The 15,231-nt window shown below is 43.4% G+C and overlaps 1 protein-coding gene and 1 long non-coding RNA gene across 3 annotated transcripts in view; one reads left to right on the top strand and one right to left on the bottom strand.

Annotated features, from left to right (window-relative positions):
* LOC120386665 overlaps window positions 1–15,231 on the bottom strand; it is a 67,685-nt gene that overhangs the window by 15,585 nt on the left and 36,869 nt on the right. The window lies entirely within an intron of this gene.
* The window catches only part of PDZRN4 (PDZ domain containing ring finger 4), a 389,321-nt gene continuing 381,650 nt past the window's right edge, over window positions 7,561–15,231 (top strand). Inside the window, exons 1-2 of one of the 2 annotated variants that reach the window (XM_039506097.1) lie at window positions 7,561–8,484; window positions 11,734–11,820. In XM_039506097.1, coding sequence (XP_039362031.1) covers window positions 7,750–8,484; window positions 11,734–11,820 — 822 coding nt within the window. In that variant the 5' untranslated portion in view covers window positions 7,561–7,749. The remainder of the gene's footprint in view (window positions 8,485–11,733; window positions 11,821–15,231) is intronic. The other variant, XM_039506101.1, reaches the window with a different exon arrangement.

The raw sequence follows: 15,231 nt of genomic DNA, 5'->3' as shown, positions 1-15,231 counted from the left end.
ATGTTTGTTTTAAACGTGCTGCCTATTAATTTCATTGGGTGACCTCTGGTGCTTTTGTTAACTGAAGGAGTAAATAACACTTCCGTATTCACTTTCTCCACACCATTCATGATTTTATAGATTGCTATCATATCCCCCCTTAGTAGTTTCTTTAAGATGAACAGTTCCAGTCTTTTTAATCTCTCCTCATATGAAAGCTTTTCAATATCCCAGTTGTTTTTGTTGTCCTTCTCTGTACTTTTTACAATTCTAATATGGGGCAACCAGAACTGCACACAGAATTCAAGGTGTAGGTATACCATGGATTTATATAGTGGCATTATGATATTTTTGTTGTATTATATATCCCTTTCCTAATGATTCCTAACACTGGGTTAGCTTTTTTGACTGCCGTTGCACATTGAACAGATGTTTTCAGAGAACTATCCACGATGACTTCAAGATCTCACTCATGAGTGGTAATAGGTAATTTAGACCCTATCATTTTGTAGGTATAGTTGTGATTATGTTTTCCAATGTTCATTACTTTGACCTTATCAACATTAAATTTCATCTGCTATCCTACTGCACAGTCATCCAATTTTGTGAGATCCCTTTGTAACTCTTCACAGGCAGCTTTGGACTTAACTATCTTGAATAATTTTGCATCATCTGCAAACTTTGTCACCTCACTCTGTACCCCTTTCCAGATCATTTATAAATATGTTGAACAGCACTGGTTCCTTGGGGGACCCCACTATTTACCTTTCTCCACTATGGAAACTGACAATTTATTCCTGCCATATGTTTCCTATCTTTTAACCACCAGTTACTGATTGAGGAGAGAACCTTCTCTCTTATCCCATTACTGCCTACTTCGCTTAAGAGCGTGTGGTGAGGGACCTTGTCAAAGACTTTCTGAAAGTCCAAGTACACTATATCCACTGGATCACCTTTGTCCACATGTTTGTTGTCCCCCCTCAAGGAATTCAAATAGATTGGTGAGGGATGATTTCCCTTTACAAAAGCCGTAGTGATTCTTCCCCAACATATCATGTTCATCTATGTGTTTGATAATTCTGTTCTTTACTATAGTTTCAGAAAGTTAGACTTACTGGCCTGTAATTGCCAGGATCACCTCTGAAGCCTTCTTAAAAATTCAGCATTACATTAGCTATCCTCCAGTCATCTGCTACAGAGGCTGATTTAAGCTATAGGCTACATATTACAGTTGGTAGTTCTGCAGTTATATATCTGAGTTCCTTGAGAATTCTTGGGTGAATACCATCTGGATCTGGTGATTTATTACCATTTAATTTATCAATTTGTTAAAAAAAATCTCCCCTAAAACCTCAACCTGGGACAGTTCCTCAGATCTGTTACCTCAAAAGAATGGCTGAGGTGTTGGAATCTCCTTCACATCCTGTGGAGTGAAGACCAATTACAAATAATTCAATTAGCTTCTCTGCAATGGCCTGGTCTTCCTTGAGTGCTCCCTTAGTACCTCAATGGTTCAGTGGCCACACTGGTTGCTGTTAGGTTTTTTGTCTTTTGCTAGTTTGTACTCAAAGTCTTTTTTTGACCGGCCTAATTTTACTTTTACATTTGACTTGCTGCCAGAGTTTATGCTCCTCTCTATTTTCCTCAGTAGGATTTGACTTCCAATTTTTAAAAGCTGTCTTTTTGTCTCTAACTGCCTCTTTTACTCTGCTCTTTAGTCATGGTGGCATTTTTTTTTTTTTTGGTCCTCTTACTGTTTTTTTATTTGGAATATACAAATAGTTTGAGACTCTATTATGGTGCTTTTAAAAAGTTACCATGCGTCTTGCTGGCATTTCACTCCTGTGATCGCTCCTTTTAATTTCCATTTAACTAGCCTATTCATTTTTGTGCAGCTCCCCATTTTGAAGTTAAATGCTACTGTGGTGGGTTTCTAAATATTCCCCCCATACAAGGGATGTTAAAATAAATTACATTATGGTCACTATTACTGAGCAGTTCAGCTGTATTCACCTCTTGGACCAGAACTTGTGTGACAATAAGGACTAAATCAAGAATTGCCTCTCCCCTTGTGGGTTCCAGGAGTGATGCAAGAAGCAGTCATTAATGATACGTTCTCAGTCATTTGAAATCCTCCATTAATATTGGGTTTTCTGTTTGTTTACCCTCTCTAATCTCCTTGAGCATTTCACAGTCACCGTCACCATTCTGGTGATAGGGTTGGTAGTATATTCCTTCTGCTATACTCTTATTATTCAATCATGGAATTCCTGTCCATAGAGATTCTATGGCAATGTTTGATTCATTTTAGATTTTTACTATATTTGATTCTATGCTTTCTTTCACAAAGTGCCGCTCCCCCTCCAGCATGACTTACTCTGTCAGACCTATATATTTTGTACCCTGGTATTACCATGTCCCATTATTCCACCAAGTTTCTGTGATGCCTGTTCTATCAATATCCTCATTTAATAATAGGCACTCAAGTTCACGCATCTGAGTATTCAGACTTCTTGCATTTGTATACAAGCACTTATAAAATTTTTCAGTATTTAGTTGTCTCCTTTCATGTGATTCAATTGAATGGGAGGGACTCTTTTTTGTTTGTCTGTCTCTTCAGTTCCTACCTGTACTTTATCAACTTCTATCTTCTCCTCTTTACTAGGATATCGATTATCCCCTTCAATGAATCCTCCCCTAAGGGATGTGTCTGTCTGAACCCATCGGCTTTCCCCACCCTTAATTTAAAAATTCCTCTAGAACCAGCAATCTGGTTCCCTTTTTGAGTGGCACCCATGCTTCCTGTATAGGCTCCTACATTCCCAAAAGGTTGCCCAATTCCTAAGAAACATAAATCCCTCCTCCAAACACCATTGTCTCATTCACACATTGAGTTCTGCCTAAATAACTGGCTCTGCATGTGGAAGTGGAAACATTTCAGAGAATGCTACCATGGAGATCTTGGACTTTAATTTCTTACCTAGCAACCTGAATTTGGCCTCCAGTACCTTTGTCCTACCTTTCCCTATGTCATTGATATCTGCATGTGCCATGACCACTGGCTCCCTCCCAGCATGGCACAGAAGTCTGTTTAGATGTCTCAAGAGGGCCATATCATTTCACCTCATGACTTTCAATTTACAGGTTATCTTGAAATTTTTCCATTTAAGCAGTTGCCTTCCTTGGAAACAGTTGTATGTTTTACACTTAGACCTGCCTGAGGCCAGAGCTATATGAATATAGAGCCCTTACTTTTATATTGCTGCCCGACCGCCCTCCACATCTCTCTAGTGACCTTGGGCTGCAAGCTCTTCCATGCTACCAAAGAAGTCCCGCAACCATAGTGTTTCCCCTGGAGCCTCCCTTCAAGGAGAGTGTGTGTGTGTCTCTGCATGAAACTATGAAAGTTAATGCTCACCCTTTTTGCAGCAACCTGAATTCCAGTACCCTACAAGCTCCATGTCAGTCAGAGTGAGGGAATATGGTGGAGCTAGTTAAATATGTATGGAATTACAGAAAGACTGAACATGATATGAGGCACATCTGTTACCAAGTGATTCATAGCTCTTGGAACTGGAACTAGGGATCATGAGTGAAGCAAGGCATCGCAGAGTGACAGTTATTAGCTATTTTCCTTATTTTACCACTATGGTGATGTCATGAACATGAGCTCCATGGAAGTAACAAGTCTAGATGTTGAGGCCTCACAAATCCAAAGTGGGTTGGAATGAGCTGTCCTCTTTGAGGCAAATTTAGCAAAATATGAACTGTAATGGCCAGCAATGAATGTGGTGTATTGCTCATGGGTTTTTCCTTGTGATACAGGAACCAGTAGGATTGTATCCTATTCTAGAAGCTACAAAATCTTCATAGCATAATCCCAAACCAGTACCTGGGAGATGTTTCTGTCTGTAAGCAGAGTCTGAATTAACTCTCTCCTGATGTGGAGAGATGTGGAAAAGAACTTCAGGAGCTGATCTTGTTTGCATGGACACACCCACCCTGCCTAGGCGCTCAGCATGATAGGATTGCTTGCCCAAATGATCACTTGTGGTTGGTGTTGGATCCCCAGTCTCCTTGTTATTGGGGCAGGAGTAATAAAGGGTTGTTATCCTTGTGTGAACCGAGGGCAGCAAAACTGTACCTGGCACACCCCGATCGAGGGACTCGCCCTCAACTTAACGGCACTTGCTAGGCAGGGAACAGGGGCTCCAAAGTGGGGACATGGGCTCCAATGAGTTGAGAGAGGATGGGTCCCATTTAAGGGCCCCAGACACCATTTGACCTGGTCTCTCTCCACGATATAATAAAAGAGCTAATTTAGACTCAATTGAGAGTCTTGTTACATACTGTAGAGCTGAAATCACTGAAATCTTGGTCTAACTATTAAACCTACTTTGGGACAGTGTCTATATTTCAAGAGATTGCCCAAGGTGCACCAGCAGTGAGGCTCCCCCACTAACAGCTGAAATCACTTAGAGCTGTGTTACGTGGGGGCCCTGAAGTCATCTTGGTGAGTGGCCAGCTGGGTGGCTGGTGAAGAGGTGTGGCCAGCAGGGCGGCTGGCAGAGAGATCCAGAGCAGAGCCCCCCAGAGTGCCCAAGCAGCGGAGCATGTAAGCTGCCTCCTTACCCCCCCTTCCACCCAGGGTGGGAGGTGAACTCTGCGGATGAACCTCTGAATGTTGGGGCTGCACTGGCCAAGGACAGCAACTGTGAGTGGGATACACAGAAGGGACGGGCACATTGAAGGGACTTGGGTTGCTGGACTTAAAAACCTGAGGGGGAAAGGACACTGCCCAACTTACTTGGGGTGTGGGTCTTTTGCTCGTGGTTTATGTTTATAAATCCTAGTTGCAGTGTTTTCCCAAATTAATGCTGAGTTACGTCCCTCCTTTTATTAAAAGTTTTTGCTACACTCAGACTCTAGATACTGAACCTGGCCCTTGTTGCTGCTGGATCCACCTGGCAGAGGGCTAACATGTCTATGTACTTATATGGTACCAATGACCACGAGTGCCTGCTGTGTGTGGGTTTATCTTTCTTCATGGTGCTTTATAATGCTGCATGGAAGTTGAGTTTTATAACTTAGTTTATATTGGATGATCTCCCATTGAAGTGTTGTTTTTGATATGAGCCAGGTCTCATCTGTTGTCCTGAAGTCCTTGTCCCTCAGAAAAGAGTAAGAAAGATAATTTCCTACTCTTGTCTGAGGACAGAAAGAATGAATCTACTTGGAACACCGATGCACTGAAAGGTTGCTAAGGGATGGAACTGAGAGCTGACTAAAGAAACAAAGGCCAATATTTTTAAAAAAATGGGTGCCTAAAGCTAGGCTATTAAACCTTCATTTACACACCTAAATAACTGGCCTCGCTTTCAAAAGTGCTGCATGGTATGCATGGTTGCATCACCTCTTCACAACCAACTGACTCACACAAGACCCACCTTATAGTTCTTATTTTGTCCATGTCTGAGATTCTGGGCCACCCAGCTCACTTTAAGCTCTAGGTAAGGAGACCAAGGAAGCAACCCAAAAGAGAAGCTGGGACTGATAATAAGGTGCAGAAATAGATTAAAGAAATATAGGTGCTGGTCAGTTGTTATAGCCTTCACATTGGGGCTGATGCTGACACCCCTACTTTTACTGAGCAGTACCTTACTTTCTGAGAAGTGCCACTGAAATCAATGGATTACTTGAGGAATAAAACTGAGAAGGAGTGGCAGAACTGGATGCCTACAGTGTTTGAGTTCATGAGGTAATTTTATTTTATATGTGTCGTGTGTACACAGTTATAGATGGATATCTTCTCTTTGGATAAAGGAAGGTAATTTGGATCTTCAATTAAATGTTGTGAATGGCTTAATAAGGTGTTTTGCCTAAGCTGGGAGGCTGTATTTTGGTAAAGTTTAATTTTTTGTACAATGATAATAGTCAGGGTGAAGGTCATTTTGTGGTTTTCACATGGAAAATTAGACATGGTAAATGGTAGTTTTGTGGAGGGTGCTCTATAAGGGGATTACATACATTTTGGTCTGTATTTGTGGTGTACTGTCAATTATGATGAAGTGAGATCTCTGATCTGAAATGTGTCCTAGGGACATCTGTGTGCAGGGTTCCCTAGGGAAAGGAGGGAGGTGTAGTTGCCATGATGTCACTGCCTCTCATGTCTTCTCTTCAGAGATACTTAAGTGGCTTTGTTGGAGTCATGATGCCTGGAAACTGAGGAGGGCAGAGTCAGTGGTCTCCACTGGTCAGAAGACACTGTGGCTCCACATGGATAGCTGTAACTACCAGCAAATACCCTGAGATGTGTGAATCTTGGATCAGCCTCTATGGCCCTTCCAGAGGGGGCTAATCCTGCCACACCCCTGATCCAGTTAACTGAGGAAACCTCCCAGATCTTTCTCTGCTCCCTCCTGGGAGGCTCTCCATAGGGGTGAGGGCAGCAATCTGGTCCTATGCTTTTCATAGTAAAGTCATGTGATGAACATGGTATGGGTTTCAGACTTCAATGTATTTTGCTGCATGTGTGCAGTGATGCAGGGGCAAAAGTCAGGTTGGTGACTGATTCTTAATGATTAATTTCCAGATTTTCACATATTTAGTTGTTCTTAAAATGGCAGTGTTCTTTATACATGTGTTGTTGTTTAAGGGAGATCTACAAACAACTCCACCTCACTGATGGCATGTTTTTGGCCTGGTGCCATTGACTGCTTTAGCACCCAACCCATCTGCACTGTTTTCAGTTGCAAAGATGGGGAACAGCCCCACAAAGGAGGAGCAGAGTAAAAACTAAAGAAAGAAAGAAATCAGTGCGGGGAGTTTAAAATGCTTCCCCTCTTCAGCAACCAGACAGTCTTCCTCACTCACATTTTCACAATCCAGGCTTAAATAACATACACTGAGGACAACAGTCCCAAGAGCTGTGCATAAATTTGAGATTGTAATAAGATCCCCCCCCCATGATTTCTGAGCCACTGTAGCTGTGGGGGAAAGCCCTCCAGCAGGCTGCATCTCTAGCTGGGCAACTAGCCCTTCCCTTACTCTGTGCTCTCTACACCGGCTACCCAAATAACCTGTAATTCCAGTGGTTTTCTGCCGCTTCATTTGGGATTGTTTTTCACTCCCTTTTCTAAGAGACACAATAAAAAAGACTTTAAGCTACTGTTGGTGGCCGGTGGGAGGAATGTCCCAGCAGCCAAGCACCCCAGAGGGGCAAGGAGAAGATCTCTCAGAGTGAAACAGTTCCAACTTTGTGTGTGGGCTTATCGTCTCCCTGGCATGTCAGCAGCTCCCTTCTGCCCTTTTCGTGCATCTCCCCCCACCCTTTTTCCTGGCTCCCCTCCTGCACAGGGAAGGGAGCTGGCGTGGTTGCTTTCTCCTCATTCTGCAGGCGCGAGTCTGAGGCTGGCAGATCTCAGCTTCTTCCCTCCTCGTCCTGCTGCATTTCCCTTCTAGGAGGGATGCAACGAAGGAGCGCGCGGGAGGGGGGGGGGCGTTATTGGGCGGTAGCTGCTATTAGAGTTAATACGGGAGGGTCAGGGGACATGGTGAGCAGCTGAAAACTTCAAACCAAACAAACTCTGCGCTGCCCTGCCCCTCTTCACCCCCACCCCCCTTCCTTGGAAGTTGGAGCTGCGCTGCCTGCATCAGCAGCCGGGCTGGCAGGAGAAGCAGCAGAGCAGCAGCAGCAGCAGCCGCCGCCCCTGGAAAGTTGCTCCCCCCGCTGTGCTCCCAGCCCGTTCTGCCCCCTCCCCCGCCCCAGCCATGGGCTTTGACCTGGATCGCTTTGCCGAGCCCGTGGACCCGGATCTCAAGTGCAAACTGTGCAGCAAGGTGCTGGAGGAGCCGCTGTCCACGCCGTGCGGGCACGTCTTCTGCGCGGGCTGCGTGCTGCCCTGGGCCGTGCAGCGGCGCCTGTGCCCCCTGCAGTGCCAGCCCATCTCGGCCAAGGAGCTGCACCAGGTGCTGCCGCTCAGGAGCCTCATCCAGAAGCTGGAGATCAAGTGCGACTACAGCCCGCGGGGCTGCGGCCGGACCGTGCGGCTCCACCAGCTGGCCGCCCACGTCGAGATGTGCGACTACAGCCCGGCCCGGTGCCGCCACAAGGGCTGCCCGGAGGTGCTGAGCCTGAAGGACGTGGACGCGCACATGCGGGAGAGCTGCGAGCACCGCCCGGCCGGCATCTGCCAGCAGGGCTGCGGCTTGGTGCTCCTGCAGCGGGACCTGGCGGGGGGCGCGCAGCCGGGCGGGGGGCACTGCTGCCTGCGGGCGCTGCGCAGCCAGAACAGCAGCCTGCAAGGCCAGCGGGCCAGCCTGGAGCAGGAGCTGAAGCGACAGGCCCTGAAGTGGAGCAAGAGGGAGAAGTCGCTGCTGGCTCAGCTCGCGGCGCTGCAGAGCGAGGTGCAGCTCACGGCGCTCAGGTACCAGGTGAAGTTCAACCAGTACATGAGCCACATCAGCAGCATCACCAGGAACCTGGCCGGCAGCCACCCCTGCAAGGTGAGTGCGGGAACGAGCGGGATGGGGGCGGCAGGAGCCCAGCCTGGTGGGCTCTGAAGGGAGCAGCCCCCTTCCCCTCAGCCCACTGTTTGGTGCGGTGTGACCTGGCTGCCTGGCTTTACACTGTGATCTCCTCTTTGTCAGGGCTGCTCCTTGGATGGTGCCTAGCAGACAGGGACGCTGGAACAATGAGGGTGCTGAGAGCCATTGAACCAAACTGTAAACCCTGTATGTGATGGAAACCCCTTCAAGCCACGGGAGGCAGGAGCACCCCTAGTTCCAGCTCATATGCTGGCAGATCAGGGGAGATACTGCCAATGACCCTATCGACTTGGGACCAGATTCTCTGCAAGCCAAACTCTGCTGCAGTCAGCAGACCTACCCCGGCAGAGACTGGACCCTTTGTGGCATTTATTCCATCCCTACTTGTGTGGTCGCTTTTGGAAAATACAAAATGAGCTGGCACACACTGTAGCCTCTTCCCACCCTACTGCCCCTGGACCTGGGACTGCACTTTCAGCCCCTGCAGTTTGGTGAGGTCACCTAGAGAACCCCCAAAGGCAGAGAGGCAGTCAGTTAACACACAGCAGGTTAGTGCCACTCTCAGCAACCTAAAACCTAGCTCTGTCTTCTTGTGCCAATGCTTGAAAAGTCCAGAAACAGTTAAAGTGATGTAAATCAAACTTTTACATTTCATTCCCCCATTCATTCAGCCTGGAAAACTCGTCATCTTTCAAGAGTTGTGAAAACAGTTTCAGCAGATTCTTTCTGGCTCTCTCATTTTCTTTAAAAGTGCAAACGAAGAGCCTAAAATGCTGTCATAAATTACATGGGTCTTTTTAGGTTACATGTTTCATGTCTCCTTTTGTAGTTAAGAATCTGGCGGCTGTAAGGGTTGCACACCAGCAGCCTCTGGTAGTTCCCAGTGACTCAATTTGAATGAGGGTCTTATGTCAGGTTTGTCTGGAGTGAGAGGGAAACACAAGTGAGAGGAAAGGACTTCAACTTAGCTGACAATAAACAAATTTGAATGCAAATCTTCTGGGGCAGGATGTCCAGATCAGACCACAATTCATCCAGCTGGATGTAACCTTATTAATTCTGGTACTGTGTTTTCTTTAGATTGGCTTCCAGTTTCAGATAGATATGGAGCTAACAGATATTTTTTTCTTATAATTACATTTTTAAGAAGTAGCTTGGGAAACAGTTTGTTGTTTAAAAACATTAGAATAGTTTATAGTTTAGGAACAGTTCTGCAGGGACTCAGAAATGTCTTTAGTTTTGGAGAAGGGCATAATGATTGGCAGTTTTGACATTAGAGACCAGTGCTGCTGCTTCAGCCCTTTGCCAAGTCAGATGGCATTGCTTATTGAATTGCCTGCTTTTGATTGAATAAACAGACACATTTTACTGGTGAGATGGCTTAACATGCTAAAAGGTTTGTTCTGTAAAGCTTTAATTCCTGTCTGAAGGATTGCTGTGCGGAGTCTGACATTGTTGGTTGCAACCATGGTGAGACGTGATTTAATAGAATTTAAGCACCACTCAAGAGACTTTTCTTCCAAAATCTTTATTGACTCTTTTGAAGCAAAATCCAGAGGAAAAAATTTGCGTAGTCTGGCCAGCTTCTGAACTAGTATGATATGCTGAACTTCAAACTGCTATAAAAGAGACTCACATTTGGGGCACTGATTCAAATTCTCAGAATTTTTATGTCCAGGATTAAGATGATAAATTCAAGTCTTATTGGAAATAAAATACTTAGTGTTTTAGGAACTTGAATACTTAAATCTTTTTCTTGTTCCCACCCTCCACTTCCTCCTGGTGGCTAATCCATGGGGTTGGGGTGTTGGCTTTAGAAGATATGCTCATATATCTGCTTCACCTCTGGGAAGATATGATGAGGTGGAATGAAGAGAGCCAGCAATGATTGCAGTGATGTGCATAGTACACAAGAAAAATAGTCATATGTGGGGAGGAGGTGAGAAAGAACAGGATTTTAAAAAGGACATTTTAAAAGGAAGTTGGCACATTGACATGAAGGCAGTCCTCTTGTGTAATGCTTCAATAGCTATCATTTCTTGTCACTACCAGTAGGTGCTGCTGTATGTACTGCCTCAGAGAAATACGTTACAGAAGACAAGGAAAATGAATAAAACCCTCATTTGGAAGAAAAACCATAAATAAAGTAAAAAATGTTCCTCATTATTTTAAAATGTATCATGCTGTAATATAAAACTTCACTGCCACAGTTAATAAAAATCTTTTTGGATATCAGAGTGCCTCCACATTCATTATTATATTCTGAATATTTTAAAATGTACAGTTTCTTTACTGGTCAAAATTTCTTAAATTTACCAATGTATAGAGAATGACAAAACACAATTTTACTTTACTTGGTACAGGCTGAATAAAAAATTTCTGTAGGGATTATGTCTCCTGAAATACAACTGCTCTTATATGTGAAAATTCAAAATAAATTAAATTACTATGCTAAAGAAAGGCCTGTGATAATCTTTTTCGTTTTATTTGTATGGTTTAGAAAATTATTTAACCATTTTTACCTAAGGAAGTAGGTTTTTTTTCATACATTATTATTTTTTAACTTTGGTTTCTTCACTATTTTTTATTGTGTGACTTATAAAATCACATCTAGGATTTTTGTGTGTGTGTTTTCTAGCTTATTTGCTTTACTTCGCTGTGAAGAAAAAAAGAAGAGAAAAAAGGTTTCCCCCCCCCCCTTTGAATTGCTGTGGAATCTATATAGAACCAGCTTTTGGAGCTGGAAATGGTAAGAGGCAGAGATATGGGTGAAATCCTGGCGCGATTGAAATCAATGAGAAAATTCCTATTGACTTCACTAGGGCAGGATTTCATTTAATATCTAATGTAATTAGTATATACAGGGGTTTGTTTTAAAGATACACAAACATTAGAGGCCTTATTTCAAGAGGTGCTGAGCACGCCTAGATCCACAAACTTAAAGTTTTGTGTGCTCAGCACCTATGAAAATCAGGTCCTTGGGCTCTTCAAAGTACCTGTTACATTTCAGTGGTATTTGTTTTTTCCATCGTGTAAACTCCTGTGTCATTTATAAGTATGTAGCACCATTTTAAATCAGAGTTTTCCATTCAGCCAGTTTGTGTTGCATTTTCCACAGTGAAAAGCTATAGAACATTGATATATCCCCTTGAAGTATTCCTTTTTATGTAACATTTTTAAATTAGCGTTTCACCCCTTTTTTCTTAGGGAGGAGAATCTAAGCCATTAACCATCATGCTACAAAGAGAAAATGATACTTTGGGATTCAATATTGTAGGAGGACGACCCAATCAGGTAATCACCAAAGTAAATATAGTTTTTCCTTTTTTTAAAGTACATAGATACTTTTTTATTATCATATGGCTATTATTAGTAATAAAAACAAATAGCTGGGTCCAGCTTCTGCTTTCAGTCACACCATGGATCTGTACTAGCTGAAAATGGGTACAGAATTTGGCCTGCAGATTTAAGATCTGTGTTTTTTTTAAATAATTAGATTTACTATTTTTAGGACCCAGTCCTATGAGGCGTAGAGTACCCTCAACTCTAATGATAGGGTCCATAATACTTTTAGAACAAACTTGGGAGCTGTCTGCAATCTGAATTCGTGTGAGTCATCCGTACTTATGCAAGTTGCCTAGTTGAAATCAGTGGGACTATTCAAATATGTAAATATTGCAGAATCAAGCACCTACAATTCTGTGAAAAAATACTTATTTTCATTAAAGGTAAAGATCAAAATATTATTCTGTAGCTGCACGACCTTCATCATAGTCAAAACAACTGTCTTGCTAGTGTATGCATTCAAATATATATATTTGTATGTATAAAAATAAGTCAAATTGTATTTTCCACCTTCTTGAATCTTGTCAGTCTTAACTAGCTTAGATTTGGAAAGACTTTTTTAAAAAAAATCCTAGAATATTAATACCTGTTTTCTTATATAATAATGATAAACTTGCTAACAGGGGCGGCTCTAGGCACCAGCAAAACAAGCTGGTGCCTAGGGCGGCAAAATCTAGGGGGCGTCCCCTGCGGCCGGGGGGGGGCGGCAGGCTGGGCCGGCGGACCTGCCGCAGTCATGCCTGCGGGAGGTTCATCGGAGCCCCGGGACGACCGGACCTGCCGCAGGCATGACTGCGGAGGGGGCGCTTGTCCCGCGGCTCGGCTGGACCTCCCGCAGGCATGACTGCGGCAGCTCAAGCGGAGCCGCCGGACCCGCGAACCGTCCGCAGCCGCGGGAGGTCCAGCCGAGCCACGCGGGACCAGCGGTCCCTCTGCAGTCATGCCCACGGGAGCTCCGCTGCTCCCGCGGCTCCGGGGCGCCTCCCGCGCATGACTGCTTGGGGCGGCCAAAAACGTAGAGCCGCCCCTGCTTGCTAAACTGAAAAATTGATAGTTAATTAAAAATGTTTCATGGTGTTTAATTAGTTACTCCATACTGATCAGAGTTTTTCTTTTCGAAGTTGTAAAGCTGTAACCTTTTAGCAACAAAATATTGGGGGCAGGGAGTGTGTATGCTTGGTTTGCATGTCTTCTCTTTTCTAAAGCTGTATTTAGTGATGCCAAGGAATCTACTCCCATTAGCACCAAAGCCCAAGAAGTACAGGGCCTGCTCTGCAGAATTTCACTGCTAGGTCTTGTGGGTAAATACGAAGTTCTGCAGGTGTCATATGCATTTTATAAAGAGTTCCAAAGTATGAGCTTGTAAGATTTCTTAAGGGAAAGGATGAAAGTCCAGGACTCTAGAAGACATGCATATTATAATACTTACATTGCAATGTATAACACCTTTTCATAGTCCTGGTAAATGAAATCCATAAAATCTTTATTTTGGATTCAATGTGACTTCTACAATTTAGGGCTGTGGAAGAACTTGGATTTTTGCATGAAGAAAGCAACTCATTGTTTGGTTGGTTTCCTGGGTTTTCTTGGGATTTCATTTTTTGAACTTCTAGATCACTGAAGTATTCACGTGCACATAACATATATTGAACATTTTTTAAATAGTAAAATATTGAGGCTCTAGTTTCAATCTGTGAATGAAACCTTAATTTTTTCTAGAAAGTTCAAAGGGAAGTGATGAAAACAATCAAGGTTCTTATTATGCCTATTAAAAAAAAAGTAAGCTATAGGACTGTCTGTAATGGAGAGGTCATTGCTGATGGGGGAAAGGATGTGATTTTTGTGCAGAAGCAACTGCCATTGATTGTTGAAGAGATGGAAGTTGGTGAGTTGTGAATTGTTAGGTGGAAACTTCTAGAAGGTGGGCAGGGCATCATATAACTTGGGTCTGTATAAAGCTGGCTACTTCATATTACTTTTCAGTCTTCAGTGTTGAACTTAGCTTTTTCCCCTCTCATTCTAACTATAGTATATGTGAATACTACAAATAGCTGATTAGTGTTAGTGGCTATCAAATATCTGTGTGAGACAGAACTGACCCAACATGCCTGAAGCTGAAGAAAATCACAGGAAACAGGGGTTGAATGGACTACAATAATTAAAATAGATCAGCGTTTCCCAACCAACGTGCCACGGCATGAACAGGTGTGCCACAGAATTTTGGAATTTTGGAAAAGTCACTTGTGCATTTTGTGCTGTTGCTCTTCGGATGTACGCATGTGAGACAGACATTACACATGCTATGCTCAAATGACCTTGCCTTGCTGTTTGCATGGTATCACATGGTAGCTGTGTTTTCTTATCAACTGTTAAGTAATAGTGCTGAATTTTGATTTGAAGACTTGAAAATGGACAAATATTTGAAGAAAAGAGAATCTAGCACCTCCACGTGAAGCTGACCATGAACATAAGAAAGTCAAAGTGGTGAGCCAACTCTACGGTGAGAATTATTTGCAATTTGGATTTTCATTTACAGCTGAACCATCTTGCTCTCTTTGACAGTGTCATGTGTTTGGGGAGAAACTCTCAAGCCATGCAATCATGCCAAGTGATGACACCTTACAAGCAAACATCCATCCCCTGTCAACAAGGGAAAATATTTTTTTGAGCGTTTGAAGGATCAAACTGAAAAACAAGTGCAAATGATGAAAGACTGTAGCAGTTTCTGATAAACCACTGGAAGCAAGCTACTTCGCTTGTAGCGAAGGTGAAAAAGCCGTTATACAGTTGTAGAAATACTAATTTTACCAGCATGCAAAGAAATGATGAGAGAAATGTTAGGTGAAAATGCAGTCAATGAAATCGCAAAAGTTCCCCTTTCAGATAATATAAGTCGCCACATTGATGATCTCAGCTGACATTGAGACTGTGCTCTGAGAAAAATCAAATCAAGTGGAAAATTTGCAGCTTGCTGACTCAACAGATATCAGCAATCACACTGAACTCTTGGCTAATGTCAGGTATGTTGATGGAGATAGTATAAAAGAAAATTTTTTATTTTGCAGACAACTGCCAGGTCACACGACTGGAGAGGAAATCTTCAGGGTGACAATGACCTGCCTTGAGGAGGGAGAACTGCACTTAGTGTTTGCACAGACGGAACTGCCTCCATGACTGAAAAGACAAGAGGTTTGTAAGCAAGGTCAAAGAACAAAATCCAGATGTGCTGGTGACCCACTGTTTCCTGCACCGTGAAGCTGTTGTGGCCAAAAAACTGCCAGAAAAACTTTCCTCAGTGTTGGATGGAGCAGTAAAGATTGTGAACTTAATAAAATCACAGTCCTTAAAATGTTGCCTTTT

The sequence above is a fragment of the Mauremys reevesii genome, linkage group 1 (assembly GCF_016161935.1).
Source record: "Mauremys reevesii isolate NIE-2019 linkage group 1, ASM1616193v1, whole genome shotgun sequence".
NCBI lineage: Eukaryota > Metazoa > Chordata > Testudines > Geoemydidae > Mauremys > Mauremys reevesii.
Note: the sequence above shows the minus strand (reverse complement) of the source record. Positions and strands in the feature narration are given on the sequence as shown.